This window comes from Astatotilapia calliptera, unplaced genomic scaffold (assembly GCF_900246225.1).
Source record: "Astatotilapia calliptera unplaced genomic scaffold, fAstCal1.2 U_scaffold_3, whole genome shotgun sequence".
Classification (NCBI taxonomy): Eukaryota; Metazoa; Chordata; class Actinopteri; order Cichliformes; family Cichlidae; genus Astatotilapia; species Astatotilapia calliptera.
The window spans coordinates 560,673-576,345 of record NW_020535767.1 but is presented as its reverse complement, the minus strand read 5'-3'; the positions used below and the strand labels follow the sequence as shown (position 1 = coordinate 576,345).

Genomic DNA, 15,673 nt, shown 5'->3' with positions numbered 1-15,673 from the left:
GCTTTGAGTGGGAAAAGACAGAAAAACAACATGTGGATCCTGGAATAACGGGAGCTTCCATCTTTAAAGGACTGAAGAGCAAGAAGTTTACAAGGAATCATTCAGAACAGTTTCAAACATCAACTGATTGAATCCATGAATCTGAAAACATGTTTCTGAGTGAAAGAGACAGACATGTACAGACTGAACTATCTGTTCAACAGTCAGAGTGTTTCTCTAACAGGAGACACTCTTTACACTCCACTCAGCACAGAGTCACTGAAGAATCATAGTCAAATGAAAACCCAGGATAAAGAGTTTGAGTGAATGTGGTGTTGAAGGTGTGGAGGTGGATCAGAGTGTCAGAGGAGACTCTGTAGAAGGACAGAGTGCCAGCAGGACAGTCCACATACACTGCTGCTCTGTTAGAGACAGAGGAGGAGGAGGAGGAGGAGGAGGAGGAGGAGGAGGAGGAGGAGGAGGAGATGGGTCTTTGTTTGTTGTTGTGCCTGACAGATTGAGGACCATCATCAGAGCAGATCAGACTCCAGGAATGAGCATTGTATCCAAGCACACAGTCAATGCCCTTTCCTTTCCTTCTGATTCTTCTGTAACTCACAGATATAAAAACTATTCCTCTCCACTCGACCTCCCAGTAACAGCGACCAGTCAGACTATTTTCACACAGCAGCTGTGGATGCCAATCAAATCTGTCTGGATGATCAGGATATGAAAAAGTCTCCCACACACGTGTCACCTTCGTGTTGTCGTCAGACAGTTTGAGCCATTTGTGAACTGTGTTTGTGTCGATTGTGAGTTGACAGGAATCTGATGGAGAGAACAAACACAATCCAGCTGCAGTTATTGATCCATCATCTGTTCATTGATTGACACTTTGATGATGACTCCTGACATGATGAAGATGGTTGAATGTGTGCTGCTTTGTTTTCATGAATCCCATTAAAAACACACTTACACTTCCTCAGACCTGGTCTCAACCATCGGACTCCAGCAGGCTCCACCCTGAAAGGAGGGGGGGGGGGGGGGGGTGTCAGACCAGCACAGCCTTAGCATGCACACATGGACATTGCATGGTTCTCATACACATACTATTACACACTAACAAAAGGAACAGTACAACATTTTTACAAATACACTTTAATCTAAACGTGGATAAAACTGCTGATGACTGGACTGATCCTGGATCTGTCAGTACACCACTGTATTGAATGAAATATGACTGACGGGGTTCAAACACTTTTTTCAGGGTTAAATTCAAGCACTTTAAGCACCTTCAAGGTCCATTTTAAAGGTTTTTCCAGCATACCCCCCCCCCAAAAAAAAGACAAGAATGGCAGTTTCGACTTGCATTACCTGAGCAAGACCATGTGAAAATTATAACAAATCCTCGGTGAACTGTTCCCCTTTTGTTAAAATGTAGAAAAATGCACCACACAAAAATAATGCAAAAGGAAAACTGTCAGGTTTTGTATTGTTGATTGTCATTTATGCTTAGAAATATCTACTTATATATGATTAGAGTTTTATAATTAGTTGTAGATTGGTAGAAGTTTGATCCTTAATAGTCTGCAAACTTTGTGTGCACACCTACATCCTGGGAGCATGGGAGAGGTCGTACATTGTCTTATTGTTTTATGGCAGGATAAACGTGGCTGTGTCTGTTTTAGGCTAAGTGCCTTTGGTTTAGATGAACTGCAGGACTTCCAGACCAGCAGGTTTAGGGAAGTCATTTATGGAGTCACACTCTGACCCCCCCCACACACACACACACACGGTACTCTTTGTTTGTATGTAGACGTCATATGTTAATGAACCTATGCATATTAATGTAACCTCAATAAAAGAGCAGTGTTACGGGGGAGCGGACGAGAGCAACTGGGGTCAAGCGAAGGAACGGTGCTTGTCCGGTTCTCTCCGTGCACGAGAAACACGAAGAACTTTGCCTACTTCGTGTCTTGCTGCTGTGTAATTATATTGTCTTCAACGTTCCAGCGAATAGGTTCAAGCTACAAACCTATCAAAAACGTTGCCTTATATAACACACATCTCACTCCTGTTGAAAAAAAAATTTAAAAAATGAAAACCTTCTCACCAGATAGATTTTTTTCTTTTGTTTTTTTAAAGCCAATTCCCAATAAAACTAACTGTAAGATGTTTAACTACATTGCTGTTTGTATTATTGCTCAAGTCCTAAATGATCGCTTTTAAAAGTGTCTGTGCTAATAACAGTTTGTCCCGTACTTCAGCTAGAATGGAAAAAAGACAAAGCTCAAGTTATTCTGCGTCTTTGCTGCACAGCTGCCTCTTCTTCTCTCATTCTCTCCCCTCCCTCTTTTGTTGCTCCATCAATCATGAAACTGATCAATGATCAGCTGATCTGCTTTTCTCTCTCTTTTTTTTTTTTTAAATAAAATCGCCCACTTTGCGCCAGAAAGCTTGATCAGCTGTTGTTAGAATGTATTTAATATTAATTTCTAGTATCAGCTGATGTTTGCTGGAGCCACAGCTGTAAAGCTGCTGGTCATGATGTCGGTTTGGATATGTGGTGAGAGGGAAACATGAAGATGAAACCAGGAGATGTCCTTACTGAATCATCAGAGCTGTGATGGAGAAACAGGTTTACCTTTTAGGTGACATGAATGAGTTGAAGGGAAGTTATGAACTGTTTCTGAGAGACAAATAACACCAGGATCCTTTTTTAGGTAGCTGACAGCTGGTAACTGTGCAGGGGCGGGTCTAGCAAAGTGTTGCCAGGGGGCCAGGTAGGGCATTAACAGGGAGAGGGATTACTTTTCTTTCTTAAGCTACGTCCACATGTACACTGGTATTTTTGAAAAACAGTTTTCCCGTTTTTGTTTTTTTAAAATCAGGGAAAACGCTGCTATGAACATGCCAAAGCAACAGGTGGCGATATATTCCTAACCGTATAGAAATGTTGGCCAATCTGAAGTCCAGAAGGCTGGGTGAGAAAGAATAAACAAAGATAGCACATAGAAGCAGAACTGAGTCCTGTGTGGAGGGACAGTAACTGTGTGTATATGTAAGCATTTAAACACTGCAGAGAGTAACAGTATTTTGTGCAAGTCCACCATTGTAGAAATTCATTTCACCGAGACAACACGGCGCACAGTGTGATGTCAAAAAAGGCGCACACCTTTGACGCTGTGTTTTCTTTTCCTCGTCCACACGTGAATGCAAAAACTGAGTTTTCAAAAATATCCACCCTGGCAGGCGTTTTTAAAAATCTCAGTTTTTAGTGACCAAAAACGCCGTTTATGTTTGGACGAAAGGTGCAAACGCATAGAAAAATCTGCGTTTTCAAAAATACCTGTTACATGTGGAAATAGCATTATTCTCATTTAAAATATCTAGCTTTTAAAAAAAATTATCTGAAATTTACAAACTATTAATACATTTATACCATCAAAACAGTGTACATCACTGTCACAACTAGGGATGGGTATCGAAAACCGGTTCTTGTTGAGAACCGGTTCCCACCGTTTCAATTCCTTGGGATCGTTTGCCATTTTTGCAAACGATTCCCTTATCGATTCCAGTCGCCATGAATGACGTCACCACGTTGCGGAGCGTCATTTACCTGGCAGGAAACACGGCACCTAAGCGGCTCAAACGCTCAAAAGTTTGATTATACTTTATGAGAACCGATGACAACAGGGCAACTTGCAAAGTAGATATTTCATTTAAGGGAGGAAACACTACAAATATGCAAAAGCATTTGCTCACAAAACACGCGATGACACGCGTTTTTAATTCCGCTCCGGACTCGTGACTCTCAACCCAGCAGCAGCGCTAACGTTTGCACGTCCTCTCCCGTTAATGCGGCAGGTAAATAATCAACTAACAGTGCATATTATGTTAGCGCAATCTGCCTTATTACAAGACCTGCCATTACTGTACATGTAGGTGACCATGATGAGACAGACAGACAGAGTCTGGCTGGCGCTCGCTGGCAGTTCTCGCTGCAGTCTACCGGTAGCGTCTCCTTTCAGGCCAGGATAGACGAATGTCACCGAGCAGTGACTAAGTTTGTGGTCAAAGGCTTGCACCCGTTTGCCACAGCAGATGATTTTTGGTAAGTGAATGTGTTTAATTGTAGGCAGGGACATTACTGGATATTCTTGTGTAATTGCCACAGAACAATTTATGTTATACTTTGTTATTGCTACAGAACAGGGGTGCTCACACTTTTCCGCATGTGAGCTACTTATAAAATGACCAAGTCAAAATGATCTACCCACTACAAAAATCCAAAACATATACTTATTTATAAATATATTGAGGATTCTTTATATCTACAATGTATATACATGCATAACCGCAATATCCAATATTTCACAACACAATTAACTATGTAAATTTTTTGTCATTACCTGAGTTTACTCTGATGACTTGCACTGAATTGAATCAGCCAGGGATGCATAGTCCGGACAGTAGCTGCTGACGGCCAGGTTTAAGAGAAAAAACCGAGAGCTAAAAATTGGAGTTAACTCGCTGACTAGCTTGTCAGTTTTACTACACTTCGCGCCGCTGTTTGCGCATGCGCAGCGACCTAAGCGTCAGAAAAAATCTGCTGTCATCTGACTGGCTTCCCTGTATCAATCAAGTGACGGGATGGATGATAGGCTGGCATCTATTTTTTTAATGCCATGCGATCTACCAATACTACCTTTGCGATCGACTGGTCGATCGCGATCGACGTATTGAGCACCCCTGCTACAGAAGAATATTTATTTTATTATTTTATATTTACAATTTTTTTCCTTGGGGACCCTGTGACACCACATTGAAGAGCCATAGGCTGGAACTCTTAAGATCTCACTGTTGGGTTTGTAAGGCCATGTTACTCCTAAATTTCTATCTTGTTCAAAGAGAGGATATAAAACAAAGTTCTAAGCTAATCGACCTTAGTGTTCTCCTTTTTTAAAAAAAAAAAAAGAATCGATAAGAGAATCGATAAAGAATCTAATCGTTAAACAGAATCGAAAATGGAATCGGAATCGTTAAAATCTGATTGAGCATGCATCAAGAAAAATAGGAAGTGAGTGAAGGACATAAGAAATGTTTCCAGCTCTTCCGCCTTTGTCAGGCATTCTCTCCATACCTGAGAGTGTCCAGTCTCCAACGTGGATCCTTTTGTCCAGCCGACAACAGCTCCATTCCTGAGTCTCCTGGATGATTGTAGCTCAGGTCCAGATCTCTCAGATGGGAGGGGTTGGAGTTCAGAGCTGAGACCAGAAAAGTACAGCCTTCCTCTGTGATCAGACAGCCTGACAGACTGCAGACACACAAAATAACAAGCAATCTGTGAACAACAATTTTATGGATGGCTAACACAACAACATCCATTTCCATCCATTATATTTAAAATGACTTTATTTATAAGATAAACTAAGTGGAGAGGAGAAAAAAAAAAGTTGAGGACATGCAGTAGTGACATATAAAAGCATCAGTAGTAAAACTAGGGGAGTGGAGAAGAAAGCAGAGAATCACGGGAAGTCCACCAACAGTCTGCGCCTGTAGCAGCATAACTAAGGGATGGTTCAGGGTCAACTGATCCAGCTCTATCTATAAGCTTTATCAAAAAGGAAAGTTTGAAACTGATCTTAAAAGTAGAGAGGATGTCTGTCTCCTGAACTCAAACTGGGAGCTGGTACCACAGCAAGTTGTCCTACTGTGAGAGAGACTTCAACACTCATATGGGTAAAGACAATGAGACTTGGATGGGTGTGATTTTAAGGAACAGCCTAAAGAGAGGGGCTGAGCTGTCAACTGATCACCACCTGGTAGGCTGTTGGATCAGATGGCGGGGAAGGATGCTGCACAGACCTGGCACACCTAAACCTATAGTGATCTTGCCCTAAGAACACTTGGCAGAGGCCCTGGTCTGCAAGCTCTTTAACCCCCACCTGTAGCTGAGCTTCTGAGGGAGAATGGGGACATTGAGTCCGAATGGATGATGCTCAACACCTCCATTGCCAAAGCTGCTGCACTGAGCTGTGGCCACAATCCTTAATTTTTATCTACAAGGGCCTGATATCAATTTATGACATCATACTGCCACTGTTCTATCAAAATTTAAAACATATGTGGATTTTATTTTTCTCAGAAACAAAAATTAGGTACAAAAAACAAAACAAATTATCTGGTAATTCTTTGTTTTTACATTCATCAGGTCCCAATCTCCCTCATAGCAAAGAGAAATTAAAAATGCATGCCATGACAGAGTTCGGGTCTTAGGAGATTAATCCCCCCACCAGCCCAACCAGAAACCTTTCTACCGGGTGCACTGCGCTGATTCATGTTTCTAAGCTACCACAGTGGTTCTCAAACTTCTCACAATGAGTACCACCTCATGGCTCTTGAAGTATCACCCTTATGATACTTTTTGTGCAAAGATATAAATCACATTTTAAACGATCCTCTGTGGAAAGATTTGAATCCTGACCTGAGAGTTTCAAGGTTACATTGTGGACTCTGCAGTGCAGCAGACAGAAACTTCACACCCAAATCATGCAGGTTGTTGTTACTCAGGTTTAGCTCTTTCAGACTTGAGGACTGGGAGCTGAGAACTGGGAACAGAACTTCACAACTTCCCTCTGACAGGAAACAGCTACTCAGTCTGAAAAATTATCGAGAACACAACACCTGTGTTAAAGTGTAATCGTAGTGAAGAGAGAAGTTATGAAATGATATAACACATAGATGACTTTTATTGAATTAGCTACAATTATTGGTTATTTTTGGCAACTGATAAAAATAAATAATACTGTTGATCTGACCTTAGTGTTTCCAGTGTACACTGTGAAGCCATTATTCCTACAGACCGAAGATTCATTCCTGAATCCCACAGCTCAGAATTATTCAGGTCCAGCTCTCTCAGACTAGAGGATTGGGAGCTGAGAACTGAGGACAGAGCTTCACAGCTTCCCTCTGAGAACTTACAGCCCATTAGCCTATTTAAAAAAAAAAAAAAAAAAAAAAACACCCACAAGAGTTAAAGTGTTGTCAGCATGGCGTTATTGCCAATATTCAATCCTGTTTTTTTAAGATGCAACAATGATTGGCTAAACTTTAATCAACTTATTGATTAATTCTGAAAAATAAAATGTTACTTGATCTGACCTCAGAGTAATCAGCTTGCAGTTTAGATTCTGCAGTCCAGCAGAAAGAGTTTCAGAGCTGCTCTCCGAGAGGTTACTGAGACTCAGTCTGAAAATTATAACATGAACAATGAAACACTCGTTTTACTAATAAGCTACTACATTTACCAATGTGTTTTAAAATAATCCTTAATGCCTGGGATTAAACGGGTTAGAAATGTGACAGTTTAACTTGGGGATAATGAGAAATACTAATAAACACTTATGAGTGGCATTTTTAACCGTTTCATTTGTCAGCTGAACAAGGGAGAAAAAAAACAAAAAACAAAACAAAAAACTGAATATACTGACCTTAGAGTATTCAGTTTACAACATGAACTCCCCAAGGCTGCAGACAGAAGCTTTACACCTGAATCGTCCAAGCTGTCGATCCTAAGGTCCAGCTCTGTCAGACTAGACGACTTGTAGCTGAGTACTGAAGTCAGAGCTTCACAGCCTGCCTTTGACAGCTCACAGACACTCAGCCTAAAAATAAAGAAGCATGAAATCTGTGACATTTGTTAAAAAGAGAGGGAGCAAAAATAAATAAATAACACCCCCACAAACACACACGCGCGCGCTGTAGGGACACTACAAGTCATGGTTAACTAAAAATTTCAAAATGTAAGCTGGAAGGAAGGAACAAGACATAGCACAGAAACCATAGAAACAACCAACATATGCAAAAGTAACCGTAAACAATAAATGTTACTGAGCAGCAACCAAGATAGTGTGTTTCTGGGATTAATTGTTTGTACATCTCTGTCCACACCTGTGTCTGAGCGCACTTGTATTCATAGGGTTTCTCCATGTAAATGTCTTATACTGGGTGTGGCGAGGAACAGCCCTGCCACATAGGACATGAAGCAGACATGGAGGAGACTCGGGCACCAGAGAGCCAGAGGCCCTTCCTCCCCAGAGCTCGAGAACCCAAGGAGGACCACAATCACACCACCCCACCTAGAAAAGTCACCCAGCAGCACAAGTCACAGGCGGCCGCAGAAATGAGCCCGCAGGCTCCACTGGCAGCTGGCCAGGCCAGAGCAGACTGAGCCCTGGGCCAAGCGAACCGAGGACCCTACACACCCCGGAAGAGGGAACCCCGTTCCCCGAAACCCAATAATAGCATGGTGTCCAGGCTCGGGCCCATCTAGATTGGGTACCCTGTGCATGCACTCACCCACCCACAACCTGGCAACACACCAGCCATGACCCAAGACCCCCAGAAGTCCAAGTCCCCAAGCCCACCCAGGACCCACCAAGGAACCACACAGCTACCAGGCATAGGACTGACATAGGAGCCTGAAAGAATCTTATTTTGGTATACCGTATTTTCGGGTCTATAAGGCGCACATAAAAGTCTTAGATTTTCTTCAAAAAGTGCGGCGCGCCCTATAGTGCAGTGCGCCCTGTGTGTGTTGTAAGGAGGACGTAGTAGAGATCACCATGAGAACGCTAAAGAGTGAAGTGTGGGCGTTGATTGTATATACCGCTACAATCGCACATACCTGTATAAAAGAACAGGTATGTGCGTTATGCAGAACTTTGTTGTTTTAACAACCCTGAAAATGGCAAAGAGACACGCTTATGAAACACAGTTTAAACTGAAGGCCATCAGCTACGCGGAGGAACATGGAAATCGAGCAGCCGCGAGAGAATTTAAGATTAATGAATCGATGGTTCGCAAGTGGAGGAAGTTGGAAAACGAGCTCCGAGAGGTCAAGAACACGCAGCTGACTTTCTGCGGACATAAGGCAAGGTGGCCCGAGTTGGAGGAAAGACTCGAGCAGTGGATCATCGAGCAAAGAACGAGTTGGAGAAGCGTTTTGACGGTCACCATTCGACTAAAAGCAGTTTCGCTAGCAGAAGAAATGAAAATTGAACATTTCCAATGAGGTCCGTCTTGGTGCTTTTGTTTCATGAAACTGTGCCATTTTTCCATCCGGACCAGGACTACGGTAGTGCAGCAACTTCCAGCGGATTATAAGGAAAAGCTGGCCATCTTCCGCTCCTACTGCAGCAAACACATCGCCGACAAACACATCCAGCCCAGCCACATCACTAACATGGAAGAGGTGCCGCTCACTTTCGACATCCCGGTGAGTCACAATGTGGAGAAGAAGGGGACCAGCATGGTAGCGATACGCACAACGGGGTATGAAAAGTCTTCTTTTACTGTTGTGCTTGGCTGCCATGCTAATGGACAGAAACTGCCGCCAATGGTGATTTTTTAAGAGAAAGACTTTGCCTAAAGAGAAGTTTCCAACAGGAATCATCATTAAGGCAAATGAAAAGGGCTGGATGGATGAGGAAATGATGAAAGAGTGGCTGAGGGAGGTGTATGTAAGGAGACCAGGTGGTTTTTTTCCACACATCACCATCGCTGTTGATCTGTGACTCTATGCGTGCCCATCTCACAGCCGATGTGAAAAAAACAAGTTATGCAAATGAACTGTGAGCTTGCTGTCATTCCGGGAGGCCTGACAAAGGAACTCCAACCGCTGGACATTGGTGTGAACCGGCCGTTCAAAGTAAGGCTGCGAGCGGCGTGGGAGCGATGGATGACCGATGGAGACCACAGTTTCACCAAGAGTGGAAGGCAGCACCGGGCGCGTTACGCCACAATTTGCGAATGGATTGTAGATGCTTGGGCTAACATGTCTGCTGGCACTGTTGTTCGAGCTTTCGCAAAAGCCGCCATAATTTCCGAGGAGCCGCACAGCACGGAAAGTGACTCTGACGGTGAAGAAAGTGAACCTGGAATGTTTGATGGAGATTTAGCGCAGCTGTTCAATTCAGACAGAGGATGAAGACTTCGATGGGTTTGATTGGTGACGATTACAGGTAATAAAAATGTTAGTACCAAACTCAGTTTTGCTCCCGCTTTAGTTTTAAATATGCATACTTGTATGCACCCTATAATCAGGTGCGCCTTATGTGTGTGTTAAATACAGTAATGGCACACATAACTGAGACTGCGCCTTTCAGTACAGTGCGTCTTATGGTCGTGAAAATACCGTAATGGATACTGGATGTGCTTGATGTTGCCAGCTGAACTGGATATAATGCACCAGATCAGGTTGAAGGGAAATAATAATGTTCCACCAAGAACACTTCTTATGAAATTTCTCAACCCAGTCTTGACTAGGTGGTGATGGAGGCGATACTGTGCAAAGGAGGTAACACCTCAAATCTGATGAAACACCTGGCGACGCATAGCGTTTTTTTAAAAGCCGCGAAATACATCGTATTTGACAGCTTGCTGCAAGACCTCACAACAAGCACATCTACTGCGGGTGTGGTGCCTGTTATCGGACCCGGAGTTAGCAACATCCCCCAAGAAACTGAAGAGTAGAGTCCTGGCCCCTAGCCCTGCCAGTGTAGCAGAAATGGCGACGGATGATGATGACAGCAGCAGCTGTTCTTCTCTGGGCGAGTAGCTTAATGTCGTTTGTGTGTAATTTACGTTGAGTAGGCTAACCACGTTATTACATTAATGCATGCAAGGTGAACTAGCAAACACTGTCGTAGTTACATGCGGCTGTCTTCTTGTTTGATGGCAGGTACTCCCTTCATGTTGTATCAACAGAAAAGGCTAACTTGGTTATCATTTTGCAGAAAAATAGAGACTGCTAAAAAAAAAACGTAAGAGGTTTTTGCACAAAGTTTGTGTTCTCCATTCTTTAAGCACAGTTTAAGAACCGGCACAGTTTCAAAAGTACTGGTTTGGCACTGTTATTGGATAAAACCTAAACGACACCCATCCCTAGTAACAGGACACTGGATTAGTCCATGAGTTTTTGGTATAAAGTAAACCGTTTTGAATAGTACTTTGGTAAGTGTTACACCGACAGATGTCTCAGAAATGTTGATACTGTCTGTTGCTTTGAATTTTTAGGAGAATCATATACTTGATTTAGTGCTGATGATCATTGCACTTTAAAGTTTTTTTTGTTTTTTTTTTTTTAAATGGACGAGCACCCATCACAGTGCTCGTCCAATTTGTTCATGGCACGATTGTGCCATGAACAAATTGCAATTGTTACTAGAATAAATATTTAGAAAATAAAAGCCTGATCAGAAATTTCCTTACAAAGCTTTGTTGGAGACTTTGATCACTGGCAGCAGCCCCACAAGAGCCCCTTCTGAAGCAGAGTATTTTTTCAGGTCAAACACATCCAGATCTTCTTCTGATGACAGTAACATGAAAACCAGAGCTGACCACTGAGCAGGAGACACTTTATCTGTGGAGAGACTTCCTGATCTCAGGGACTGTTGGACCTGCTCCACTAGAGAACGATCAGTCAGTTCATTCAGACAGTGGAACAGATTGATGCTTTTCTCTGCAGACAGCTTCTCATTGAGTTTCTTCTTGATGTACTGGACTGTTTCCTGATTGGTCTGTGAGCAACTTCCTGTCTGTGTCAGCAGGCCTCGTAGGAGAGTCTGATTGGTCTGTAGTGAAAGACCCAGGAGGAAGCGGAGGTACAAGTCCAGGTGTCCATTTGGACTCCTTAAAGCCTTATCCACAGCAATTTGGTAGACATGTTGTTTTTTCATCAGATTGACTTCAGAGTTGATGAAGGTCAGATGGACATGAAGAGCAGCCAGAAACTCCTGAACACTCAGGTGGATGAAGCAGAACACCTTGTCCTGGTACAGTCCTCTCTCCTCTTTAAAGATCTGTGTGAACACTCCTGAGTACACTGAGGCTGCTCTGATATCGATGCCACACTCTGTCAGGTCTGATTCATAGAAGATCAGGTTTCCTTTCTGCAGCTGATCAAAAGCCAGTTTTCCCAGAGATTCAATCATCTTCCTGCTCTCTGGACTCCAGTGTGGATCTGTCTCAGCTCCTCCATCATACTTGACCTTCTTCACTTTGGCCTGAACCACCAGGAAGTGGATGTACATCTCAGTCAGGGTCTTGGGCAGCTGTCCTCCCTCTCTGGTTTTCAGCTCATCCCCCAGAACTGTAGCAGTGATCCAGCAGAAGACTGGGATGTGACACATGATGTGGAGGCTTCGTGATGTCTTGATGTGGGAGATGATCCTGCTGGCCTGATGCTTATCTCGGAATCTCTTCCTGAAGTACTGCTCCTTCTGTGGGTCAGTGAACCCTTTGACCTCTGTCACCATGCCAACACAGTTAGGAGGGATCTGATTGGCTGCTGCAGGTCGTGTGGTTATCCAGAGGTGAGCAGAGGGAAGCAGTTTCCCCCTGATGAGGTTTATCAGCAGCACATCCACTGAGGTGGACTCTCTGGGGTCAGTTAGGATTGTAGCTTTGTGGAAGTCCAGAGGAAGTCGACACTCATCCAGACCATCAAAGATGAACACAACCTGGAAGTCTTCAAACCTGGAGATTCCTGCTTCTTTGGTTTCAGTAAAGAAGCGATGAACAAGTCCCACCAAGCTGAACTTTTTTTCTTCCAGCACATTCAGCTCTCTGAAAGTGAATGGAAATATGAACTCGATGTCATGGTTGGCTTTGTCTTCAGCCCAGTCCAGGGTGTATTTCTGTGTTAAGACTGTTTTCCCAATGCCAGACACTCCCTTTGTCAGCACTGTTCTGATTGGCTCGTCTCTTCCAGGTGAGGCTTTAAAGATGTCTTCTTGTCTGATTTTTGTTTCTGGTCTGTCTGGTTTCCTGGATGCTGTTTCAATCTGTATGACCTCATGTTCATCATTGACCTCTGCAGTCCCTCCCTCTGTGATGTAGAGCTCTGTGTAGATCTGATTCAGGAGGGTTGGGTTTCCTGCTTTAGCGATCCCCTCAAACACACACTGGAACTTCTTCTTCAGATTAGACTTGAATTTAAGATGACGATGACACTTTTGAAGAGCCTCTGAATTAAAAACAGTAAGAAGGATGATTAGTCTATTATGGTTTTTACAGTGTCAACCATTATTTATATAATCATGCATTTCCATCTTAATAACTTTCGTTAAAATCTCAGGAGATATTTGGGTAATTTGAACACAAATCAAATTGGACCTTTCATTGAACCATCTTCAATTAGCATGAAAATGACATGTCACAAAGGTTAGAAACATACAATTCTAGATATAGAAAATACTTAAATATTTTATTGAACAAGGTCATTTATTTATATTAACATCCATGAAGATGCTAAAAATGATAGCCTAAACACAGCATTTAATTAGTTAATAGACTGAATTGGCTTCTCTCAGTGTGTAAAAGAACCCACACAGATTTAGTTTTAACATATGGAATAGAAACTGAACATCTAACAGTGTTTACTGAAAACACTCGTCTGATCATTCCCTTATAACAAAGCCTAATACAATAACGGATTACACAGCAGTGGAGAGTAGATTTCACCTGCACCTTAAAGCGGGATGAAATCTAATAAGCCAGAGATGAAACAGCGTGTCACAAATTTAGAAGATCATAATTTAGCCTCGAAAAATAGTTGGTTGCTTTATAAGAAAGCCCTCCGCAAAGCCAGAACATCTTACCATTTGTCACTGATTGAAGAAAATAAGAACAACCCCAGGTTTCTCTTCAGCTCTGTAGCCAGGCTGACAAAAAGTCAGAGCTCTGTTGAGCCAACCATCCCTTTAACGTTAGCTAGTAATGACTTCATGAACTTCACAAATAAAATTTTAATCATTAGAGAAAAAATTACCCATAATCATCCCACAGATGTAGTATTAGCTACAGCTACTTTTAGTACCGTTGATATTCATTTAGACTAAAACAGCCTCAGTTTAATACATATCACAAAATTAATTGTGATAATGTTGTATCTGCATACTGCGCAGTCCGACCTTCATTCATCCTCTTTAAAATCGAGCTCGCCACCTCCAGTTCATTGCCCGCATACGTCTGCAGCACCAGTGTAACTGTTTTCAGTCTGTCTGCATTTTCCAGTTGGCGTTTAAAGACTTTGGGGAAGTCATCGCCAGGGTCATTGTGCAGGTAAAACTGGAAATGTTTCAGCTCCTCGTCTCCCAGATTGTTCAACATTTCAAGCAGCTGCACTTTCACTGCCTTCTCCGTCTTTGGCCTGTAAAACATGTGGACATGATTCATAGTCAGTAAGTCTCATCATATGTCGAATATACTTATTTAGGACATTAAACAGCAGAATAAATCTTTGCAACTGGATTATAAGGACCGAGGTTTTTTTAAACTGTCCATTTTACTTATAGATTTTTGTGGTATTTTAGTAAACGCATGAGGAGATAAGGCTTGTTTGTGTAACAACTTGCTTATTAAATTATAAATGATTTAAAAAAGTGACTAATTTTTATTATAGGAAAACAATATTTGTTCAAGAAAGTTAGTCTACTGCAAGAGGCAAAAAGTAAGATACAAATATCAGCAACAAGGATTCATCTACAAAACATGAAATGTAGAATCAGCAGTACTACATCTTGGCAATGACATCTACTAGGCATGTATATGTCACTTGATGTAACTTCAGCCTTGACACTGCTGTTGATATACACATTTAAGGAAAATTAAGAACACTGAGCAGCTGGAGTCCTACAGACACTCAGCCTCTTCACACCTCCTACAACATCCATTCTTTACATGATGCATTTGTGGAAACACTCCAACACACACCGCTTCACATATAAACATAGAAATGTGTGTGAAACACAGCTGAGCTGACATTAAACATGATGGAGGATTTATTCACAAACACTGAGACACAACATTTAGACACACATTACCTCTTTGCAGGAGGACAGATGTTTTCTTTAAACTCATCATCCATGTCCTTTGACTCGTCGCTGAGTGGAGGTCCAGGTTGGTTCCTGTGAATAATGATGGAGCAGTGATGTGAGTGCTGAGCTGTGACATGGAGAAGAGTCATGGACAGTTAGAGATGGTCATCTCACCTCTGAGCTTTGGTCTGGCTCTCATGTTCCCCACACAGAGTGCTTTTAGAGGGAGGGGCTCCCTCCTCTCTGTCCTCACACTGATCCATGCTGCTCAGCTCACACACACGTTCTACCTGCAGAGGAAACAAATCATCAATCGAGAGCTTTTGATGTGTTGGACTAACATCCACAGCTTTCATTTTTTAACAACAAAAAGTGTCACAGAGAGATTAGCCTCCAAATCCTCCATTCCTGTAGTCCTACAAAGCAGCAGGTCAAACATGGCCATAACAATGCCCAGGACCAAGCTGACAGTTCATATTCTAACTGCTAGCTAAACTAATTATCAGTTAACCCTTGTGTGGTGTTCGTATTTTTTGTTACTCAGCCAGTGTTCATGGGTCTGGTGGACCCGCTAGAGTTTTGGCTTTCCAAATTAACACTATCAAACAATTTTATGTTAAATTACTCAACAATGTTTACTTCATCCCACTTACAAGCCATATGAACAGCAAACATGGTTAATTTTTCCCTTTACCTCTGTTAGATCACATTTATGAATTAATGTGCTTCTCGTTTTTGTTTTGTTTTTATAAAATGTTATAAAAAATAAAATCAGTTATAATCAAGTGGAGTGGAAAGACAGCATTTCTTGG

General features: G+C 42.3%; 1 protein-coding gene across 1 annotated transcript; it reads right to left on the bottom strand.

Annotated features, from left to right (window-relative positions):
- Positions 1 to 436: 436 nt before the first annotated feature.
- Positions 437 to 15,064, bottom strand: LOC113017964 (NLR family CARD domain-containing protein 3-like; the record flags this gene model as incomplete). The annotated part of the gene is made up of 10 exons (XM_026161044.1): positions 15,036 to 15,064; positions 14,868 to 14,951; positions 13,956 to 14,194; positions 11,254 to 13,009; positions 7,473 to 7,646; positions 7,144 to 7,230; positions 6,467 to 6,640; positions 5,123 to 5,296; positions 956 to 1,002; positions 437 to 807 (listed from the first exon to the last, which is right to left on the bottom strand). Coding segments are annotated over exons 2-10 (3,066 nt in total), but the record flags the coding sequence as incomplete, so codon positions are not given.
- Between the last annotated feature and the right edge of the window lie 609 nt (positions 15,065 to 15,673).